Source organism: Acyrthosiphon pisum, chromosome A1, assembly GCF_005508785.2.
Source record: "Acyrthosiphon pisum isolate AL4f chromosome A1, pea_aphid_22Mar2018_4r6ur, whole genome shotgun sequence".
NCBI lineage: Eukaryota > Metazoa > Arthropoda > Insecta > Hemiptera > Aphididae > Acyrthosiphon > Acyrthosiphon pisum.
In genome coordinates this window covers 124,855,849-124,881,427 of record NC_042494.1, presented here as the reverse complement: position 1 = coordinate 124,881,427, position 25,579 = coordinate 124,855,849, and the positions used below count along the sequence as shown (strand labels likewise).

The window sequence follows — 25,579 nt, the reverse complement described above, 5'->3', positions numbered from 1 at the left end:
ATTTAAACATTGTTCGAGTCGTTTTGTTTTTTTTATTTTTCGGCAATATAGACTCGAAGAAGACCGTAAATTATAATATTTCCGAAGCCGGTTTTTCATCACCGCCACTGCCGCCGTCGTTTGTGTGATCTCTAACGAGCTCTCCCCGTAGATTCGGGTTTTACGCACAGGGGGACACTTGTTTCCACTCGTTTTACTCGCTTATTTTTATTTATTTTTTCCCATACGGCTTCAATGAACTGCTGCAGGTAAACCAATACACACGAGATTTTGGAGAGCACCACGGTACGTCGTCTTGTTTGTACAGTTGAAAAGGTTTTCTGACCGTAAATATGTAAATATTGGCGGTAAGCACAACACGCACACAACGGAATTCAGCTGCCGCGCGCACATCTCAGGTGAGTTTCAAATTACCGTCATTTCTCGTGGACGGAGAATAAGAACGAGATCGACAAGAAATCGTTCACGGATAAGAGAAAAAACTGCCGTCATCGTCAGCATTCGGTATATTTTTTTCACGCACGCTTACGGAATCTTCCCCGAATAATTAATATTCATAATTTTTTTTTATATATATATAAAACGGTGTTCGGTATCTTATATTATATATTTTCATCTCGGAAAAAATCATCTTTCTCTCTACGTAATAATATTGTAACCACCGAATTAAAATTATTTTTTTTTTTAAACCCGTATAGATACCTATGTGAATATAAAATATGATTGTGTAGTGCTGACAGAGTCAAATATAATAATAAAGTCTTGGGACGATGATAATTTTTCCATCGGGTTTTCCGAGTGGAATGCGCGGTGCCAATGATGAATCGGAATCGATCTCATCACGGGATTAGATCCTTGACCGACGGGCGCGTTTTCTCATTGCCACCGACGCGTCGTCATAATAATAATATGATAATAACATTATGCACTGACGAGAGTGTAAGATAAAAAAGTGACATCCTTTTTTCGGGTCTTTGTTCCCGAGCTGTTCGGCCTGAACAAAACACATCCCGCGCCCATAAGACCCGAGGCTATTATAGCAGATATATATAGGTAGGTACCTAGACAGTGTACATAATACTTCTCCACTCCATATGTAACTAACACTGCTGATATATATTTTAATTAAATGTCATGGATCCACACACACACACATAACCACACATACTCATGCGGACACACGAACCCGTCTCTGTCGGCTATCCATAATTATACCTGTCAAAGATATTGTATCAACTGATAGCTAAATTAAAAATCCGTTCGTTAGTTTTTTTTCGTTGCCTCTCTCCCTCCCATCACCCACCACCCCCGACCACTCCCCCACCGCCCTACAGACGTCCGCGTGCATATAACGAACGTGACGTGGAGATGTATTACACATGGCTATATATATATATTATATATGTATATACTATAGTTGGTATAATATAATACGTACGTGTATTATTGGGTGTACCTATACCTATGTAATATGTTTAGATCCGACGCCGCCATCATCGTTGCGGCAGCGTTCCGGGGGAACGTGATATTTTCGCCCATGACGGTGATAAGAACCCATTCATTACGATCGTTTCCGAACCGTCATTATCCAATCCAGGAGCGGGTCCGGTTTTGAGCGCGACGGGTAAAAAAATAATAATAACTATCCGTAAGGACGTATACGCTGGCAGTACCTACAGTATAATATGATATAATAATATGGAGTTACACCTCTTTCCGGCGGCTCTGATTGTAACAACTCATTTTGTCGTCGGTGTTAAACGTCTACGGCGTATAACATACACAAATCATAAGCTCCTTTGGGCTGTGTCGGCATATATTATATGAGTATATACGTTATACGTATAACGCCATTCTGGTTTTCGGCAAACAAAAAAATTACTCAGCAGACGCGATATTATAGATATACAATAATATATGTAGGTATATATATACCACAGGAGACGTGTTAAAAGTGACGTGATTAATGTTTTCCTCTCTAGCGCTCACCTCGTCCCCGTACGGTACACTTATAATAGTGTGCGTGTGTGTCGTGTATGAGTGCTAGCACCCTGTAATCGGGAGCGGGACCAGAGAGATATATTATATTATAGTGGTCTGGTTTTCATGCCAAAATCCAGGTTTTCTGCGTAATTCTTACGGCGTTACACGAAGACTATACATGTACTAAAATAACTATATAATATAATAACGCAGTCAGATATTCCCAAACGTCCGGATTCATGTGTCCATATTATACAACTATAAAGCATTAGCGTTTGGATGTCCATAAACTGGCAGGTCCCGGTTGTGTATTATAACGTCGTGCGATTTCCAGAACGAAAAATCCACCGTAGCCAAATTGTCTCAAACACGTAAATGATGTAAAGTGTACATTATAATATTATATACCTACGAACGGTTAATGCATGTCGATAGAACCGAAAATTTAAATTATATCGCAACTGTACGTAATATATGTATATGTATAGGGGTATTAATATATGGGTACTTATATTAATAATAATAATAATAATAATAATGACTGCTGTTGGCAGCTATATCAAAAGTCGCATATTTTATTTAATGCAAATGAAAACGAGAATTTATTTAAATATCCGACGAAATTGAGATATAAAAACGAAAACCTAGTCGTTATTTCAAATAAAATAAACATTAAATTCGAATCCATAAGAATTACTTAAACGAGGTGTTTCTTGTGTTTCTACATAATCGATATTAATGGACAGAGGTCGAGCGCGTGTTTATATGTGTATGTATATATATATAATATAAAATATTATACCATTCGCGCGCTGTACATTTTTACCATAGTAATATTATATATTTATATCCACACCATTTCATTGCTTCCTAAGTTCTTAAATGTGTGCCACACTGCTGCCTTTATTATATTATATACTCTAGGTGTACATTATAATATAAACGTATTATTATGTATATAGTTAAGTCTATTATATATCGTCTTAATCTGTTCTCGGCTACGTGTTTCTAACGCGTCCGTCGAAGTATAAAATATAATAATAATACGAGAACAAGTTTATGGTAGTTGAATACAAATTACTCGGACTTCTGCAGGTAGTCGTATTTAATACGGAGATAGACGCTTCGATCGTCGTCGACATCCGAAATGTTTTCGTTTCGGAAATTTGTACGCGAGTGGGTTTGACCAATGTATGTTTATTTTTTCAACACGGAAATTTAATTATTTCGTTTGCGCCCGTCGTCGTGTGGGCCGAGACATATAAAAAAGTCTGCGACGCGCTGTAAACGATATAATACCGCAACGTGTACGCATAATATATAACATTATAACATGTTTATTTAATAATAATATATACTATTAAATTTTAACGAGATGCCGATCGCTGGACTGCACGAAAAACATAATATAGGGTTTACTCACTGCCGTGTTTACAAATTTGCCACCAAGAAGCTAATTGTATGTAGGTAAATATAGCTGCCACAAACAAATTAATAGAATAGGTATAACTTATTTTTCTATCCCTTAAAAATGTGCCACTCAAAGCGACTCCTATATGACCTCTACCCCGTCGAATACACCGTCGTGCTGGGCTTATCGTGAACAATCTTCGCAGAATCATAATAATATATTATATACTATAATATATTGGAATATTGGATATCGTTTCTCGTTAAACCTATTGGTTATCCGACTATGTCTATTGTGAATGATTATAAGCAGGACTCGTGTAACGAATATAAGGTATTTAAGTTTGTATAAATTATAGATGTATATTATTGTTAGCTGTTCGTTACACCACAATTTTTTTATAATATATTAGGTGTTATTATTATTATTATATTATGGCGTGCATCGGTGTATCGGTGTATGGGAATAGCTTTCAGCAGAATACCTCCCGTTGTCCCGTCGGTCGGACGTACGTATAATAATATCGTGTCGGTTGCAATCAATGTTCTGCAGTCAGGACTCTCACCGAGGCTGCAGTATATTATACGCGTACGGTACCTACACACACTCTCAGCTGTAAACTGTCTGCTTTATATATTATACGCACTACACTTTGACGTCGACTAGAAAGTCATTAGGCCGGTGATTTGTTGCCATTTTTAATGGCACGTGTCGATGGAATGCAAAATCGCCCAAGCCGCGAACGAGATCACGTATGCGAACAAAAGCACCGTTGAATGAAGCCATTAGTTTAGTATATAACTCTATATATATGTGTGAGTATTACGTTTAGACACATCCACCACTGCTACAGTTAATCGTATAGGTATGTATATAATAATATATATGCGTGTGTACACTGAGGCACGCAAAGCGCTCGCTAAATCGTTTTCTGTGCATTGTGTTTCGACGGTATATTATTAATTATTATAATGTATGAAAGGTAGGTATTGATGGTTACAAGTTACTACATGCACTTAAGCAATGATCCTTCGTTATCCAAATTTCAATTTTTTTTTATGTTATGGTTGTCGTGGTTTTTTCTCGTTAAACGTTTTCATCTGTAAATACTCATATAAAAAATATAGACTCTAAATATCATAGATAGTCGGTATAGGTAGGTGCTTATTAAAGACGTGTCAAGTTTTCATAAGCTCAGTTACCGATATATAATTTTTTAAGTTTCACAGAAAATACACAATCTGTAGGTAGGTATATAATTATTAATTATTTTTAAAATATAAGAGTAGACATGTGAAACAGGACGTTTTTACACGAATTGAAAGATTTGAATATAGAAGCCATCCAATATGCTGGCACTTGATATTATTTTAAATATATACATGTGCATAATTAATATAACGATCGATTTACAAACGGAATGCGATAAAAGTATACTCATGCATGTTAGAAATTTGAAACCCCGCTAAAATGAGTAGAGTTCTAAGAAGTACCTAGGTGTACACAAAATATTACGTGTACAAGAAAATGTTATTCAAGATTAACTGTTAAATTTTAATATTGGTTTATTTTGATGGAAATGTTAAAATATTAAACCAAAGATTATAAAGTAGACGCAATAATATCAGATCACGTATCATCTTAAAAATATTAATGTAAAATATATCTAGACACCTATATATTATATACCTACTATAGTACTTTATTAAGAACGATGTATCCAAATTCCAAAGAAAACTTCTATTACACGTCTAATTAGCCATTTTAACTGCCGTTGACTTTGGTGCGGAAATGTTATTATTATCATCTAAAAATATCCAAATAGAGCGGCCCTCCGCTTACAATCACGTCAAGAGGGCAAACATAATGAAAACTTTGGTGATACGAGCCAATTGTCATCGTTTAATTTATCGGAATTGGATCGCGGCCAACGAGCAATTTCCTGTTGGGCGTATATCCCTTAAACGTATATTTCTGTACGGCTAGGCCCGGCTGAAAACTATTTCAGATGCGCACGGCGACGGCGTGAGAGAAACAGATAAACGAAGAGAGAGAGAGAGAGAAATAAAAGTAGATAAATAAATAAAACATTCGTGATTTGGACGTCGTCGTTAAAGAGGAGGTGCTCGGTCAGGCTGCAGAGACGACACGAACGCGGGGTGTATAATAATGCGAGGAACGCAAGGCGAAATCTTACTGTATTATTTTGATCGCAATCGGACGCGTGAAAACGAAAATCATTACCGGACGACGGTGCAGTGTGCACTCAAACCATTGCCCGTCCATGTACGAAGTGTTTGAGGGGGTGGGGTAGGGGAGACGAGTCTCAGTCGGTGGTCACATAGTGGCGGGTGGGGTGGAGAGTACCTACGATACACAATTTATAAGTATATATTATATATTATTATATATTTATATACACGCAGACCCGGTTAAAACAAAACAAAAGAACGTTAAAATAATACAATGAGCGGCACAATAGCCGTTTAAAACACTCACCGTTGTCAGTGCCGTCTAGAGGTTGTAGGGCCCATGTGCACAGGTCGCAAGTGGTCAGGCCGTCCGGATAAGGGGGCTCCAGGAACGGTGGACGGGGAGGCGGCGGGGGAAACTTCCACAGGTCCTCCTCGGTCCACCACTGATAATCGTCTTCTTCCTACACACGCACAAAAAATACCAAAAAACAAAAGGTCAATTTATCATGATTTAAAAACAACGAAAAATTTAAGCGCGCGCGCTGCAGCAGCGTAGTCCCATTGTTTGTGTTTAACACGTTGCGGTTTCGTGTTTATCGTTTCGTTTTATTTTTTTCTTCTTTTTAGCCTACGCACTTATGCTAAGTCGGCGGATCCCGCGGACGTGCACAAACAGATATATTATAAATGTATGTAAGTAATATATATTATATGGGTATCAGTTGTATACATACTGCAGAACTCGGCGAGACCCCGGAGGGCACGTATAAATCGTCGAAATGACTATTTAGAAAACGAGCGACGCGTTTCTTATTAAATAATAGTATAATGCAAGCGGCGGCATTTAAATCGTCATTTCACCTTAGGTACAATACATACTATATATAATACTAGCGCGAGTGCGAAACGCTGCACCTTCTCCACCTCTGCTGATGCGCAGTGCATGCCGCACGCATTAATATAATATATAATATGAAAATGTATTATACATTTATAATACACACCGCTGTAGGACGTTGTTCATAATAACTAAATACTAATAAGTCGATTTTCGTGAAACGACCCGACGGAAAATTCGACTTGTGTGCGCAATATCTATCAAACGGACGTATTCAATATATTATTATGTCCTTCAAACGCTGATTCACGTACATCGTGTACCTGTAGGCTATAGGTATCTACCACCGATTGTGTTGTGTTCGAGGTCGAAATTGTCGATCTTGACGTGTATTTCCAATAACGTCATTATTCGCTCAGATTATACAAAAAAATCGATAACTATATAATATTATGCACGCTTCTATCAAATATAATTGTACTAAACCGATTATTATATCTCGGTATGTAGTTCGCAATAAACTACGAAACTGACCGTTTACACAATGCGATTGAAGAGCCAAACTCGGGCATATAACAAAGACTACCCGAAAACATATTTACGCGTAATGCCTAATGCAGGGTCCTTTCAAATTGTATCATATAATAATATAATGTAAGTATGACTTAATACGATTTAGGGACAGAGAGCGTTAAAATTAAAACAATATTAAAATAAAAATATGCGTTCTTAAAGCCAGTGCGAGACAATATAATATATAATATACGTATACCGTCTACAAACTTTATATAAAAGCATATTATTATAACGGGGGTATACTATCTTACTACATATATAATATGCAGCTACGACGGATCTCATTAAAAACATTAGGGCAAACACCGAGACATTTTTAATCAATTTTGACGGTTTTGTTAATTTATTACTATTATATACACATACCTGGTATATATATTATGTATGTGCATTAAAACGCATTATGTTTTAAACACATATAATTATACACTATATATATTATATATACCAGGCTGTGTATTATTTTTGCGTCTTTAATATCGCATTACTTAACAGCAGCGCTTCCACCGAGTATAATATATACCTATTACACAACACAATGAGCGTCGGGTTAAAATCCGACTTCATTTTAATACGATGCGGATGGATCGCGGGTGTGCGCGTATACACATTAATTCATTAATAGAAGCGGACGAAAAAACAAAATGGCGGTAATCGTACGGACGCGAACAAACGATTCGATAAAACATTATTATATTATTATAACATTATTATTATGTACGACGATGAGGTGCCCCGGGCCACAACGACCGCGGCCATTCGCACGTGTTCGCGCGAATTATCGGGTTAGGTGAGTATGCTTACATATTACACTTACTCGTACGAATTATTAATCAGGATTTAAACGCACGTGACTGTAACCGTTTGCGGGATATACGATAATATATGTGTGTATATATATATTATATACCTATAGATAATTTATAAATATATATTCCTACTTATGCGCGGTTTTACAAACGAAGATTAAACGACCTATAGAGCGACGCTTTTTTATATATTGTCGCGTCATAAAACTTTCAATATAATATTATAATGTATGAACCAATAATACCAATCACTGTCGGAACCTATATACTACTAATTTAGCAGTCGTACATGTGTTTGTTTTTACGCTTTTTTATGAGTGTTATGAAATTTTTTTTTAGTTTAGTCATTGACAAAAAAAAGAACTGCACCGCAGACAAAGTTTTCTTCGGACGGTATCTCAGTTGCAGGTTCGAGCAAATTAGTTTTTGTAAGTATATTAATCGGACAAATCATGCTTATTTAATTTTTGTTTTTTCACAAAAACCTTTAATATTACTTAATTAAAGTTCATAATAATGAGCAACCTCTTGCAACGATTTCGTTTTTAATTCTCTTCACCGTATAGTAACAGCTATATAATAGGTAACGGCTATATATAGTAGGTAATATAATATAAATTACTTGTATATAAAATTTCAGTATGGTATACGCCGGCGTTATATATGATGATATATTGATATGACGAGGTGAGATGAGGGGAGAAAAATGTACGATATCGAAATACTACGTATCGGATCGCTATAATAATGTATAAGGATTATATGGTATTATTATTACATCGGCGGTGGGAAGAAATTATCTGGTAAAGATGGAGGATATTATATAGGTACACTGCCACAACATCAACAACGACTACGACGGTAATAATAATAATATTATGATCGCCGCGAGTACCTATGTAGATAATAATGGCTGCGCGTTGTAATACATAGGTATAGAATACATTTTCGAGACCAGTTCGTTACATATATATGTATATAGGTATACGCACAAACGTCGTGCACGGATAATGCCTTTAATTGAGGGTAAGACACGATGAGGAGACCGTAAAAAAGAGAGCGCCGCGACCGCAGCCAGGGGAAAGGGCCAGCTGCTGCTGCTGCAGTCAACGATGTAATATAGGATAGCAGAGCTCGTAAAGTATACATACATGCATATATACTTATATATAATACATCTTATAATATAATATTTAACGTGTGTGTGTGCTCGCGAGCGCGCGGGAAACGCGACGTTGCGGTCCGTGTCACGCAAAGAAAATGCTTGTTTCGAGTATGTATTATTATATAGGTACCTATTGTATACACGTATAATATAATATATAAGCCGGTACCAATTCCTATAAATGCCGGTAGCGTTTTCTGCGGCGGCGGCTCTCGTAAAGACCCCGACAAATAATATAATATACACGATAATATTATATTATTTTATACTGTTCGGGGTTACGCTTCCGTAAACACTTCTCGGCGGGTATCGACGTGCATCTCTCTTGCATACACATTATTATTGTACGATTCGGTATTCACGGTGTATAATATATATATTATATACTATGTAACTTGCAGTGTATGTAATATTTATACATTATTTTATTATATATTATATTGTGCGCGGCGGAGCGCGTACCGTGGGGTATAAACACTGCGCACCAAACAAGTAATTATGCCGCCGCCGCAGCCGCAGTTCCTCACAATTTATATTGTGTTTGTGTAATCAACCCGATAAAAACGGATTTTCGGTGCGCGCTTCGCGGTCTGATGGTTTTTTAATGTCTTCATCGTTCCTCAATCCCCCCTCCCCCCAGTCGGTGGATCATGCGGACGACCGGAGGCGGCCTTTTGTTTGGAGGTATAATATATATACTTACACGCGTAAAAAAAATAAATAAAAACATAATATATATACATACTATCTTAAGCCACCTTCACCCCCCCCCCCCCCTCAACGGTCATCGTTCGGGAGGAGTGTGCGTATATATATACAATGTATATACACACGCCCGCGCGCGCTATACACCGGGGGGGGGGGAAGATCATGCTCTTGCGCGGTTATATTAAACGAGAAAATTGGTGTTACAACGTTGAAAGGAACACGTAGGTATATAGCAATCTCAATAGACCGGCGGCGGGGCCATTCCACCACGAATTGTTGCAGCTGCACTAGAGGAGAAGAAGAGAATAACACAGAGTATCGGTTCGGCCCCAAACCACCTCTACAATATTATATTATATTATTATATATATATATACACGCATGTACGCTGAGATACGATATATTCTTCTCGTATACAGTCACGATTCGGCGCGCGGTAATGTCATCATTAACTCCGTCGGTCCAGTGGTTCCCCTCAATCCTCATCGCACCGCGATAATAATATTATATAGTCGTCTCCGTCATCGCATGATGCCATGTTACATGATGGCATAATAACATGTCCTGACAGACATCGTGTATTTATAGTATAATACAGGTATATCGTTTATTATTGTTGTACAATATTATTAATATGTGCGTACCTATCTATATTACAAACACGATAATTTGGTGACTTATTCAAGTCACCGAACACAATTCACACACGGACTGCACAGACGCGCGCACACCGACTTATAACAGACCAATTAACCGTCGTCCAACGTGTATAATAATATATGTGAGCATGTATATATGTATATAAATGTTAAACGCATATAATATATACACTCGTCACGCCGCCGGAGTCATGGGATGAGAGATCCGCCAATTAAAGAAGGTTTTTTTTTTCAAACAATAATAAATTAAACGAGAGATAATAAAACGCGATTGCGCGAGCCAACGACTATATCGTATATAATATATACACGATACATAATATATGTATGTGTACATATAATACCCGAGGAGTAAAAACAACCTACGAGGCGTGTACGCGGTCGAGGAAATTTCGTGAGATATATACCTTTCGTGTTACTATTATTTCGTTCAATAAATCACTTGTAATAGAGCTCGCAATCGAAGCACATATACACACGCGCGCGTACATAAGGCGCAATCAGTGGGCACCAAAGCACAAATATAGTGATTTATTCGACCGGTCGTACCAGTGGTAGAAAAAAATTAAATTGTATATATACTATATAGATGAAAAAAAAAACAAAATACAAGCCGTGTAGGCAATATTTTCCTGTGAACATTATTATATATACGTGCACTGTCACGCGACCTTGTTTCGCGGTCCTAACCGATTCTCTCCCGTTCTTCAACAAACAACGTATAACGTACCTAAGTGTGTGTGAGTGTATGTGAGCTCCGGACGGATTCAGAAGAAAAGAAGAAAAAACAAGTTCGATAATTTATATTGCTTGTAACCGGTGCACAGTGGGTTGGGAAAAAAAATGTTAAAAAATAAAATATTTTTTATTTTTTATCAATTTTTTTTTTATTTTTATTATTATTATTATATTACTAACTGAAATGATTCCTATATTATATATTAGTAAAAATAATATATATAGGTACGTAGATACTATTATATATAGAGGTATCTTTAAATTAGATTTCGATAAATATTCAGCAGGTAAATTATCATACATGACAGATTTATCGTCAAACCTTTATCACTATTAGTTCGTATACTGTAATGGTGCAGTATAAAATGTACCGAATTTAACGACTCTGAGCAAATTCAAATCTAACGACTCCATCAATAATTTAATACTAATAAAAAATAGCTAGTCTATCCAAATGTGGGCAGTTTAATGGATTTATTCGAACCCAGTTTGATAATTAGATCGGGGCTAGGTATAATAAAATACGAAACAATTCGCTTTGATATAAAACGTATATAGAGTAGGTACCTATATATATTATATATATATAAATTTATATACCTTATACTTATGTGTCTGATATGTTATAACAAACAAGAAAAATGTGAATGGCCGAAAGCGCATTGGCAAAAAAAGTTATAAAACACAATCGTATAATAATTATTACTTTAATAATATACAATCGACCTGTTTAGTCAGAGCGCATGTAATATGTGTATAATATATATATTATATCCTAATCGTATAGTATGAAACAGTTTTTATTATTTTTCACTTACCATAAATATGAGTGTCCATGTGTCGCGCGATAACAAAATATTATAGTTGCTTAAACCGGAAAACTTTTTCAAAATCGACACTACGAACAACAACATCGGCGACGGCTTGGGATTTATTTGTACATATAATATATGAGCAGTAAACCTAAACAGAAAGGGCGGCGGAGGAGGCGGCGAGGTTACGTCTTGTCTCGGCGATCGCCGGTCGGCTACTGCAGAACGTATTGCAACTGACGCGAGGTGGAGTCGTGTAGAGATAGGTATATTATATAAAATATATATTGTATACACTATACAATATAATATAAATATGTTGAACATGTGTATATGTTCATTGTGTGAGAGAGGAGCGATTGCCGTTTGCGGTCCACGCTTCGGGGTGGTTAAGAAGTGAAACAAGACAAAAGGAACGCGTCTGCAGAGGACGTGGTCGTATTTTTTCTCTTCAACTCTATCGTCGTGGAATAAATCGGTTGACGGCATATGGGTACCTATACGAAAGCGTAAAAATAATGGCAGAAAATCTAGCTGTGGTGAGCGATTTCGGTCAATAAAACCGCGGTACATCGGTTGTTCGGACAATACAGCAGAGGCTTAATCCGATTTACGACGGGGTTGACCCGAGAGGGTGGGCTACCCCCGAAGAAAAAAATCTCCGTCGTCGCTGTGACGTACAGCAGCAGAAGCAGCAGCAGCAGCAGCAGCAGCCGCACATTGTGCTCACCGGCGTGTATATAATATATATGTCCATAATATATAATATAATAATATGTGCATGTACCCATCAAAGGACGCCCTGTCGTGACGATCGTCGGCGACAACCGTCCTCGTATTTATTATTTGTATATATATATGCATAGTGCGTGGCACACAATGAACCCCTCTCGACGATCACCACTGCAGACGGTCGACGACGACGACATATTATAGGTATTATATATATTACCAAAAGGAACACGGTGTATACACGCCTTGTCGTTAAACGTGTACACGCCAAGACCACGCGCGCACATCCTCTTCACGCGCGGCATTGTGCGTCGCCGTCGTCGTAGCTATCACACGCACGCGGTATACGGCAGCGGCATGATATACACGTTATAATATAATATATGAGCAGCAGGAAACGTATATATAGATATTAAGATATTGTCGTCCCGCGCGAAGGAACACGATAATAATAATAAAATCCACCCCATATATATTGTATATTATATACGACACACCCCACCGTGCACCCCCGACCATCCAGCGTAGATATTCACAGTTGCGTGATTTTTCATAATCGTTTCGCGAACGGTGTCGTTCGTAAACTATAATATAGGTAGCCGCCATCGCGCTATAAAGGTGTGCGCCTTCGTATTGGTAGGTGTTATACGCGGCGCGGGTTATATACCTACCATAATAATGATAATAATAATATAAATTACAAAGGTATACGTGTAGACGAAAAATATTTTCAAATTCGTCTGTATAACGCGTATAATTTAGGCGGTATACGCGTTATAATAATATTTTAATCCGTGCGGTTAGAATTTTTTTTATTTTATTTAATTCTCTTATACCACCTTAGTGCAGTAATACGCACGTCGTAAAATACAAGATAATATATCTTGTGGAAATTGACTGCAGCATGCCGAACAACTCAATTATAATAAACACACTCGCTCGGGAAAAAAAATGTATCCTTATATAATGGTTAACAACTTATTTTATTTTCTTCGCGTATATCCAACACCTGCTGTTCACCCCCGTAGTTATAATATACGCAGTCGGCAGCAATCGCTATATTATGTTTCTCTTTTGATTCGGTGTCTGCTGCTGTCGCTGCAATTATGGGTATATATATATAAATTGCCGACGCCGCCAACGGTAATTTCAACTGAATCTCATAAGTCATAACTCATACAGTGTTTAATCTGGTATGAGTAATAATTCAAATAAAAAATAATACGAAAACTTTGCTGCCAAAGTACTGTACCTATATATACCATAATATATAATAAGCACGTGTACCCAAAAATTGGTAGGCCAAACCCTAAACGAAAGTGTTTGACTCCCTAATCCTTAGTTCCTATTGGGGCGCCTGTATAGTGTAATAATTTTTTTTTTTAATAATCCAATCAACGCCGCCGACGTCGTTTGACGGATCTATCGTGCCCACTTACCTATATATAGTTGTAGGTATACAGGATGTAAATTGTTATGGGTGTCGTGTTTAGAAGCATTTAACATTTTTTTCAAACATTGTTAACCCATGGATCAGCGCGGTTTAATTATACCTTGACGATAATAACGATGGCTAAACAAGACACGTTGCGTTTATTATAAGTTATAACAATGTAAATTATGACAACACCTGTCTCCCAGAATTCGCGGTAAACGTTGAAGACCGGGAATGCAGTATTACATTATTATTTACCCACACGCCGTGACTCATCTCCAAAAGTGTTACTACTTATTAACGTAGTAGGTACGAGAATATCATTATTATTATGGTCGTATTGGTTTCGACATAAATTCAGTTGGCTGTGAATAAAGCAATGACAAGAAATTATTCGAAAAAATTTGTTGAAAACCATCAAAATACTGGTTTGCTGCCCGTGAATAATAATCAATTGGTGTATATTATTACCGCGGCACAAATATTATTATGAATTATTATGTACTCGCCGTTCGGAAGAAGACATATTTTATTAGATTTGTTTTCCCCAGACGCTGTATGTAATTTACGTTTTGGGCACAACTCCAAGCCGACCGAAATTCATTCATTATTTCAATTAAAATAAATCTATGAGAACGGACACGGGTCGAGGGTATGATATAAATTAAAGGAAAATCTCAAAATCTATTTCGGCCGTCGTCGTTTTTCGACGCCTATAATAGTGACTACACAAAGTATACAGTACAATATATTATTATTATTATTATTATTATTATTATTTTTATTATTATTATTATTATTATTATTATTACTATTATATATAATATTCCTACGTAAGTTGTGTTGTAATAATGTTATATACTGCATAATATAGTCAGTGTCCGCCGTTATAGTCGTATTATAATGATAGTATAACTGCACCACGAGTAGAGGTACCTATGGTGTGGCAAACGAAGATCGGAAAACGAGCTTTATCGCAAACACAATATGTTTTGGAATCTGAGTCGAGTAAAGGCGGGCCTATATCATAGAAGAGTGCGGCGTGGCGGCTCCGGGAGTGGGGTGTATACATGAAATAAATGTGTTAGGCGGAGATCCAACGATAATTATTATTATATTTATGTATCACAACGCGCGGACAAAAGACAATTTGTGCGCAAGTAGATCGTGTGCAGTGCGTAACTCGGCCTCCGGACAAAATCGAGAAAGCCTGTTAACAACGGTGTCACGAGCTATGCGGCGGCAGATTATTTTAATCCCCTCGTTTTGGCCGCCCAGACGCGACACACGCTCGCATTCACATCTATCTCTTCTTTCTTCACATACAATACGTTTTCTTCTATTATAATACGATGTTCTGTCCACGTCTCTCTCTCACACACTATCACACACACTCTCTTTCCCTCGCCCCCTCTCATTATCTCCCTGACCGCCCCTCTATTTCTCTGGTCGACTCTTGGCAAACCACTCCGATCGTTTATGTCTATATATAATATAATATAGACGTTTATTATATATATATATATATATATATTATGTATATATTGTAGCAGCAGTATACACTTCGGCATGCGGTCTTCGACGCGGTTTAATTAGCGAATGCAAATTTCCGGATTCCTCAGACGGCCCAGAAATAGAAGAGTGCAGCTGTATTAAACGCGTATATGCACATGTATATAAATTAAATTGTCGTCGTATTATATCGACGACGACGACCGCGACGGGTGCCGCCGCCGGAGAGCGAACTCGACTAATTAACCGACGAAATCTCATCTCTCTCTCATTGTGTGCCCGAAAAGGACATCGCGACAAAGCCCGTCGGCGACGGCGTCCGGCCGGTTTACGTACAATTTTTTTTCTCCGTGAGGATATAATAAATCGGAAAGAAAATACCTTTCGGTATCTCATAATTGCAACGACGCCGTCGTATTCAAACGTTGCACCGTTTATTTTTTTTTCATTCCTATTATTTTCGTCTGTTGCCTTCCACCTGTAGCAGAAGTGCGCCTGGCCGACAGACAGCACCGGGCAGTATCTAATAATTAGTTTGGCGTATATCAGAAGTCGTAGGATATTTTATTCATTAAATGGTCATAATTTGTACGCACAATATGTCGTATATACTTAGATAATTTAATTTATCGCGCGCGACATCTTCGGCTCCGATTGGCGAGGACAATAATAGTATTGCTCATTCCCCTCGGCGGACAACGCCGTCTATACACACCGTATGTGGTAAATAATACACAACAATAAGTGTTTCAATTAAAAACCACATCGCGTGTAACACACACTCACTGACACACTCCGTGCAGAACGATCGTCGATGATTTAAAGGTGCACAATGCACATATTATAACATAATGTAGATCCGTCGTCGAGGTGTAATATATTATTTAACATTTACAATATTTATTATTGTTGCTGGTGTTGTTGTTGCTGCTGCTGCTGCTGTTGTTGTTGTACGCGCAGGTATATTGAGAGATAACCCAAATGTCGGATTGGTCCGTATTCGTGTAGAGGTACACATATAATAGTATAATAATGATCGAGCGTGCGCTCTCGATGAGCGCTGATGAAGACATCACTCGGCGGCGGATGCTGCGATGGCGATGGCGGCTGCGGCGGCGGCGGTCTGCTGCCTGTCGAAGGTCGGCCTGTTTGCCTCCCAGGTGGCATTCCTAGTACCGCAGTCGCCGCGACGTACTGCAGGGTGCCGCCAGCGCTAAACCACCGACGTTATTGTCTCTCTCACTCTATATATATTATATTCCTGTCCGCGGTCCAATTTATGACCGACTTCGGTTCGTACAGGTAGGTGCAATATAAGTGTAACTACTGCAGGATATTCGGCAGCGCCCTGCACATCATCCCGAAGAAAATTACAGCAGAAGCATAATACATTTATATTAAATTGTGTATTATGGAAAAAAAACTTATCTCTGGTGAATCGTGATTATAATTACAAATAAACGTGTTTCCGAAATGCTACAGCTCGTATACACCTAATACCTCTATATAAATATAATAATATAATACAAAATATATAGGCTGCATGCTTACAATCAACTTCATCTATATCGTAGTTTAGGTAACACCTGACGCGGTCCAATAACGAGTTTTCACTTGATTATTCCGTTTCTTCCCCCCCCCCTCCCACCGCATGTACAAATAATCCGGTCCGATATAACTCCGAAATAATCGTCAAAAATAAACGTATACCTATATTATGAATATATGAATAAGACATGTGCGTTATACATATACACTTCAGTAGTCATGAGCGGACGAGGGAGGTTTAACGGGGTATTCATTGTAATATATGTACCTAGTACCTACCAATACTGGTTGATTATTTTAACGATATAATCATAATCTCGAAAAGTGTTAACCTTTTTGAAATATTTTAGGTTAAATAATTTAAAGTTTCTAATTGCCAAACAAAATTTTCAAAAAATAACTATAGTAGCATTACGAAATTTCAAGTAAAATCAAACGTCAATCATTTTTCATCACCGTCAAATGATGTCACTATTGTTTTTTTATAATACTTAATAATATTGCATTGTGATTGGTTTTGCTCGAAATATATAAATCATTCTTATATAATACATATTTTTTTATTTACGTATGGACTTTAATGACAAAATGATAGTGACCACTCGACTTAGCCCTAATTAAGCCATTGAAATACTTGAGATGTAAAAGATACTATATATTATTTGATTTAAAAAAGTAAAACAAATTGACTGAGCTATTTTTTCTTTGATGCTGCAAACAGCAGAGTACTCATCATAATTCATGATATATATTATTATTTATTATAATAGCTTGCTATAGGGTCAGTTTTTTTTGTTTATTTATTAAGTAAACTCGTTATTTATATTCGCCCAACTTTTTCCTGACTACAAGCACCTATTATTCATCGTTATATACCAATGTCAGTATTATACGTATACCAGTATACCAGTATATTACTATATTTACGATTGTTCTGCAGTGTTGACTACGCTGCGTATTTATGATATGATATGGTATATTGCGCTGCGGTATGCAAATACTTGAAGCAACGACGTTGTAACGTCCGAAAGTTTGTCGTCAATTATACTCGGTGACGAATATAAAACATAATAACGGTCAAATTATATAGTTTTTGGCATTCGTGAAAATCGGGAGGAATGCGTCCCGCGAGACCGTTTATCTTAAATACAACCTGCAGGTGATTATAAATTTCGCGCTCTATCCCCGTCGGCACTTTCAAACTTTTGTCGAACGTTCAACATTTTTGCACTAAAGTTAATTATATATTTATAAGGCTGTATAGTTGTCCAACCGAGAAAACTCGATAGCCTGGAGTCGTAAATTTCCTCTTTAACGTCTTCACCGGTTTTTTTCCTATTCTTCAAACAGACAACAACTATCCTCCGTTTAACCCGCAGTCTCTGCTGTAGCAGACAGTGGACTTTGAACGTCACTGGTAAATTTATTACTATTTGTGCCCGATTTGAGTGCTTCCTGTTCTGCAGCTCTTATAGAGTTTAAAAAGTCTACACGGCCGTACTGCAGATTTGATCTATAGACCACAAAGAGACGTCCAATAAACTATTTTTATATAATATAGTGTTTTATACATTTATATATTGTATTATTACACACACATAGATGTATATTGTATACGGTAATGTCGATATAGTATAATGCTATATAGCTACGGCATGATGGTATATAAACAAGTAAAATGTATTGCTCAGCTGCTAAATCTTCGCCAATCGCGGACGACACGTTGTTTTACCGGGATAACACATGATAAATTGATGTGCGTATAATGTATATTATATAGTATATACTTTCTGCGCACAGATATGGCAATATATATATATTATATGATATATACAATATAATATACGTATATATATATAATAACGAGGTGTATTTTTTCTACGAGTATCGCGTATATTATTATGAGCGAGACGGGTTCCCAAGAATAGAGAAGAGTGAAAAAATAATATATATTCATGCGAATCGAACAGAATAATCGCCGAGAACGCGCATGTATAGGATACATATAGTATATACATCATAATATAGACACGTCATAATAGTATATAGTTATTCTCTTTACGGTTTTAAATTCTGTACGAAAAACGAAAAATTTACGAGTCCGTCGCACGATACATAATATTTTACGCCTACTGCAGTGAATATATCACACCCGGGCCGGATACCTATTATAATATGTAGATATATATGGATCCGAGTTGCAGGGCATACCCGCCGTATATTTCTATATGCGATCACGCAATATGTTCAAAAAACCGTGGACAATAAATAAACAAATACATACGGGTAAAACGCCTATAATATAATATACAATATCTCACTTTTGGTATATAAGACGTACGAGCTCAGTGAGATTCTTCTCGGGTGGAAACGATTCGACTGGAACGCGCGACTCGCGCATACCTATAATATACCTACGTTACGCTCGCACAATGCGAACACAATTCGTACATATAAATCACGCTGACATACATGTATATATATATATTATATACACCTATATATTAATAATACATTATTTCTCTTTGCGTGCCACAGAAACGGTACTCGCGTGTTCGTCGGTATAAGGTATACGCGTGTATTATATACCTCCAACCTCCATATAATATACGACGGCGCGCATTGTCGTCGGATCACCTGCGCAACGCTGTACGACAATAATACATAATAATATAATATAATTTTATATTCATCGTCGTCGGACACGGTGCATAATGTGCGGCGACGAGAATATACGAGCATAATACAGTAATAATAGTACAGCAATAATCGCTATTAGGTATTTATTATTATTATTTGACGAATAGAAAAATAATACGATGATATAATCATATTGAGACCGACACGCGTCTTCTGCTGTCCGGCGGCCTGCTGGCACCTACACCGACGCTCGGCCAAGTCTGTATACACTACACAATATTATAAATTTATAATATTACACTAGTCAGAATATTAATAATGATGATAATAATAATAATAATGTACAAACGGCGGCAGACGGGAGCTCTCTAGTGCGCGCGCGCCCGCACAAAAGAAGAGTGTCGTGTCATGAGATTATGGTAATATTATGTGTTGAAAACCCAACGACGACGACTGCCGGTACACATATACATGTAATATATAAGTATAATACGTGTACGTCGGATCGCGTTATTAGTGGCCGGACATGTTCGTTATAATATTACCGCGTGTGATACCTATAACCGACACGGACGGACGGACGGAAATATCTCGGCGTGCTTAAAATATGTATATTGTATTATTATTATAGTATATAGGTACGAAGAAGACGCGCTCACTGCCTTATTATACAATATATTATTCAAAATAAGGTTTTCTTTTTTCTTTTCCATGATTAATTAGTAGCCGAGGGAGGGTTTTATATTTATAATACGTATAAATTATAATATATGTGTCACATGTGAATGATGCCTTAATTAACCAGTCGTGTCCCTGCACTCCGATCCAGTCGAGCGGGGGGCGCAAAACATGGACGGTTAGGCCTGCACCCCCGTCGTCGGTCAAAAAATAAATAACGCTTCGTGTGCGTGTATATATACAGGTACGACATGCATTGTGCCCCGTGCGTGTATAATAATAGGTATATAGTATGTATAACAATATAGCTGGTATCTACGACGAGTGTTATTATAATTATTTGTACAACAAAATGGAACACCGCCGACTATTAAATTATCCCGCGGAGACTTGAACGCTCCCCCTGCGCGCAGCTCGGGCACTGCGGCGGCGTAGGGGTTGTACCTACATAATATTATAATATTATACAACGAAAAATATAAATTTATATTAATGTGTTGTACGTTGCATATCCTATCCTAAGGATTATTTCCTATTATATTACCAAAGTTTAGTTATTGATAAACGATATGTATGTAGGTGATCTTTGATGTCGATAAATATTTATTAATTTTATATTTTATAATAATATTATAAAATATGGAAATACGATAGTCCGTGTGGCTACGCTATATCTACGAAGTCGACTACGTGGTTTTACAGTTTCCTATATCTATACTTCCCAGTGCTGGTTCTATACTAATCTACTAATATTACATACCATACGCGTCAGAATAACGAGACGAAAATAATATAAAAACAAAAAATAATACAAACAAAAATCGACTTTGAAAAACGCACACCATTGCATAGTGCACGCGTCCGACATCTCGTACGTATATCATAATAATAATATAGTAATCCGTCTCGTGTGTATATAAATTATACGAGAACGCAGCTCATTGGCTCGTTGGCCTCGCGCTTCAAGAGTGTGTGATGCGCGCCACAAGTATATACTTATATACCTATACGTTATAGTTGTAGTTCTGTACACACGCGTTATAATAAACGAAGAACTGTTGCCATGCCTATAATAATATTAATAATAATAAAAATACTACATAATATACTATGTATGGTATAATATTTGTAGTGTATACCGCGCATGTATCTACACACGATTTACCTGCGGGTCATAACGGCAGGAAATTTTGTAATGCCGGACAAAAGAAATAACACATATAGGTACAGACACTCGATCGAGACCCTCGTCGGTATTATTATTACGTTGTATATTATGCGCCCGAGCATTGCCTCCGCCGCCGCGGTTGTTTGATATCGATTGGGATAAAAACGTCGGATCGCTATAATTCCCCCGAGTGATGTGCGACCCCGTCGCGGTCGTGGCGTCGCATCCCCACTCGAGTGACGTGCATGATGGTAAATGCACAACGCACACGGGAATCGCATTTTTGAATTATTATACCCAGCCAAAACGTTAAACGATGTAGCAACCGTATATACGGGGTGAACGGTTTGACTGGCTACATTAATTTTCCAAATTAAAATTTTATTTTTTATTTTGAAGTATTTATAATAGATACTATATTATATTTTTACTATGTTATCAGTATTCTTTATTTTAGATTTTATAGAGACAGCAATACAACCTATATTTTTAATTTTATAATCTGAAGGATATTTTTCAAAAAAAAAATCTTGTAAATATTAATATCGAAACGTTTTTAATAAATTGTTTTATATTTAATATTAATCACTAATCGGCATTAAAAAGTTAGCCGAACTGACTAAAATAAACAAGAGCTTCCCAGCTAAATGGGTGGTTAGTACCTACTATACGCACTTCTAAACGTTGAATGTTTATTGTTATTACATATAGTTTCAGTTATTAATCATTGCATCAAACAATTTAGAAATTTATGTTTTACTTTCTACTATTAAATTCAAAATATACCTATCATTATAAAAAAAACCTCCAGGTATCATAAAAACTAGGAAAAAATAGATTGTTATGAAAAATAAACAAAATATTATAGTGTTATACTTATTTCAAAAGTTCTACTATATAAAACATTATTTTCAAAAGTACTAAAATTGACTCGGAAAATCAGTGTAACCAGTTACATTGATCGCCATGTTTATGTGTGTATGTTTGTATAATATTTAATATATATACACACACGCGATACTGCTGTAGAGTTTAAGCGAGGGGAGTACGTAGGATATTTATACTTACATACATACGCGTCGGTACCTAAGGCGAATTTTGTTACAAACATAAACACATTGCAGGTTTTTGTTTATAAAGTGGTCTCATATAAAATAATACGTGTCAGGTATACATCGATATCCATTGCGAGAAACTTGATCGCTTACATTGGAATTTTAGAAGATATTTAAAACCATTTGGCTCATTTTTTTAGCAGCATCAAAAATCGGGGCAAGTTAATATATTATTTATATATGTAATAAATATACAATATTATACGACGGTCAATATGTCCATCGACGTTTGGGTAAAAGCGAACGGCTTATACAAAGAAGATGTCTAATTATAGGTTGGACTAAATACATGCAAATTAAAAATTTCTGAAGACAATTTGATTGATATAATATGTATACAATGTCTTATTAATTATTATAATGAGAGAAAAATTATACACCCATTTTAAATTTATTTATGCACACTCGTCAGACGTCCGTAATAATATAAAGAAAACAAAATCTCCATAGACTAACCTATTCTCTGACTACACAATAACAATGTCATTATTATAATGGTAAAGGTTTTTTTTATTAGGAGTTTTTTCGTGCCAATCATCTTAGTGACACTAATCATTATATTATAGTTGGCCATCATAAACATAGGTACCTTCATAGGAACCAAGTATACGAATTACAAAAGCCTTTTTTTTGTTATAATCAACGTTAACAATATATGTATAGTTAAAATATTAAAACCTGAGAATATACATTTGAAAAAACCAAATATTATTATATTTTAAACCATGAATTAACTTCGGACCGGGGTCATGTCCCCTACGGTTCGGGTCCTTGCAACCTATTTCAAATGAGCTAGTTCTAAAAGTCAGAATCAAGGTTTTACTGCTACAAAATAAGAACAATAATATGTGAATTATTCAAGAGCCACTTTAATAAGTATACCGTCGATATAATATATGATCCACGCGGATATGATGTATTGTTATAATAATATAATGTATTGTTATTATTTATTTGTATATTATTTTGATTGTTATAATATTTATTAGAAACACCCTTTGCTAGAAGACACAATGAAGACATTCAACTTTTCAATCACTTTTTTGCCATGTATATTTTAGGACATGTCGTATTATAGTATTTTAATAAAAAAAAAAAACTGAATGGATCATTAAATGTATAGGTACCTACATGGTTACATAAAACTATAAAATAGCAATATAATTATAAACAAATATGTCAACAATTATTGTGAAAAAAATGTTGAGCATGTAGCTATACTTTGGGTGCGCTGGGTGACTATATTAACTTATTAAACTATCCTAAGTGAACCTATATTGTAACAAGATTAGTTATGACAATTGACAGTATATAGACTGTTGTCTCAAAATAATCCCGCCGCCATGTACCACTACAACATAGCAACATAGTCCAATGCATTACATACAATGCGCGTATAAGAATATAATATAATATGTATTTGATTAATCCCTATTTTGAACGATTGTAGTGTCATACTACTACTGCAGGTATTAAACTCAATAGAACGAAGATATTATTACATGATTAATGATTCTTCGGTAACTGGTAACTGGTAAGCATATAATAAACCCAGTGAAGACTATTAAAATAACCGTGATGTTGTAGATGTAGCTGCTGCAGAAGAAGGTAAATTTGTCCGAAATCATAATCCGACTACCTGATCCCAGACGACCGCTGCAGCAGAGGACTGTGAGTAATAATTTGTAGTTATAGCCTTACAGGTAGGTAGCATTGCATGCGCGACGACGCACATAAGAATAATACGCATGGCGTATATAAATACTACGCATGGCGCTATTAAATACATATTAATATATTATTATGATATTATACACTCACAATTATTATGTAACGGAAAAAAATGTCGTTTATTATATTGGGTAGGATTGTTTTCACCTGGTGCAATTACACGCGCATAACTTCATTAAATATCACGCAACTATACATAATATTATAATATGCGCATTGTACCTTCACGTTGGGGTTCGGGGAGCGTGCATAATATAGACATATCAAAAATTGTGACTACGCCCCAATTAGTGTCGCATTTAACCTACTAAATATTGGCACTGGTCCAGCTGTTTAATTTAAATCGGCTGTCAAAAAATTATTTCTAATTAAAACATTGAACGATGTCTCTCACAGGGCGAACGTTTGAAATAGCTCCCGACGTTTCTCCCGCGTGTATTTGTTCAGCCTTCGTCAAGATCCAAGGACGGTTACCCACTAATAATGTCATTGGAAACCGCCAATGGACATCTCATTTAATATTCATCACGAATAACCATTATGGACATAGCTCGGATTTATATTTGTCTTAACGTCTATTCCTAGAATTTAAAACCGACGACGTACTGAGTACACAAACATGCCTTAATTGCGACGTCCTCTCCGCAGCTCAGTTTAATATTATGCTGTACATCTCTTAGTTCTTACTGCAATAAACGTTTTATAGCTCAACAACAAAACTTTTTCAATGATAGTATTATTGATTACTAATGCATTTATGGCTAGCGCTGCTTATAATTATTTTCCGTATACAATTTGGCCTCGGTAGCTATATAATATACCTGTCCTAACAATAAAACAAACGTTTTTAAGACAGTTAATACTTATATCAAATTATATTAATCCTATGAGGTGTACTCCGCGAGGATGTGCGCATCCCTAATATAGTGATATATTTTAACGTAATCGAAATATTTAAATAATATGTAGTTGACTTACCTCGGTTACATAATTTTCATCGGTTAAAACATTTGTTGGCAGAAGCATCAGACGATTTCGATCCCAGAGCCTGAAAAACAAAAAAAACAAACCGTGAGTATGAGAAAAACAAAAAAACAACAGCGTACGATATGTTGTGATGTCCGTT

At 36.4% G+C, this 25,579-nt stretch overlaps 1 protein-coding gene across 2 annotated transcripts in view; it reads right to left on the bottom strand.

Annotated features, from left to right (window-relative positions):
- Window positions 1-25,579, bottom strand: part of LOC100574872 — a 77,117-nt gene that overhangs the window by 33,123 nt on the left and 18,415 nt on the right. Inside the window, exons 2-3 of one of the 2 annotated variants that reach the window (XM_003241437.4) lie at window positions 25,432-25,501; window positions 5,894-6,050 (exon numbers count right to left, since the gene is read on the bottom strand). In XM_003241437.4, the coding sequence (XP_003241485.1) occupies window positions 5,894-6,050; window positions 25,432-25,479 (205 nt within the window). In that variant the 5' untranslated portion in view covers window positions 25,480-25,501. Of the gene's footprint in view, window positions 1-5,893; window positions 6,051-11,900; window positions 12,132-25,431; window positions 25,502-25,579 lie in introns of those variants that run through there. The other variant, XM_003241438.3, reaches the window with a different exon arrangement.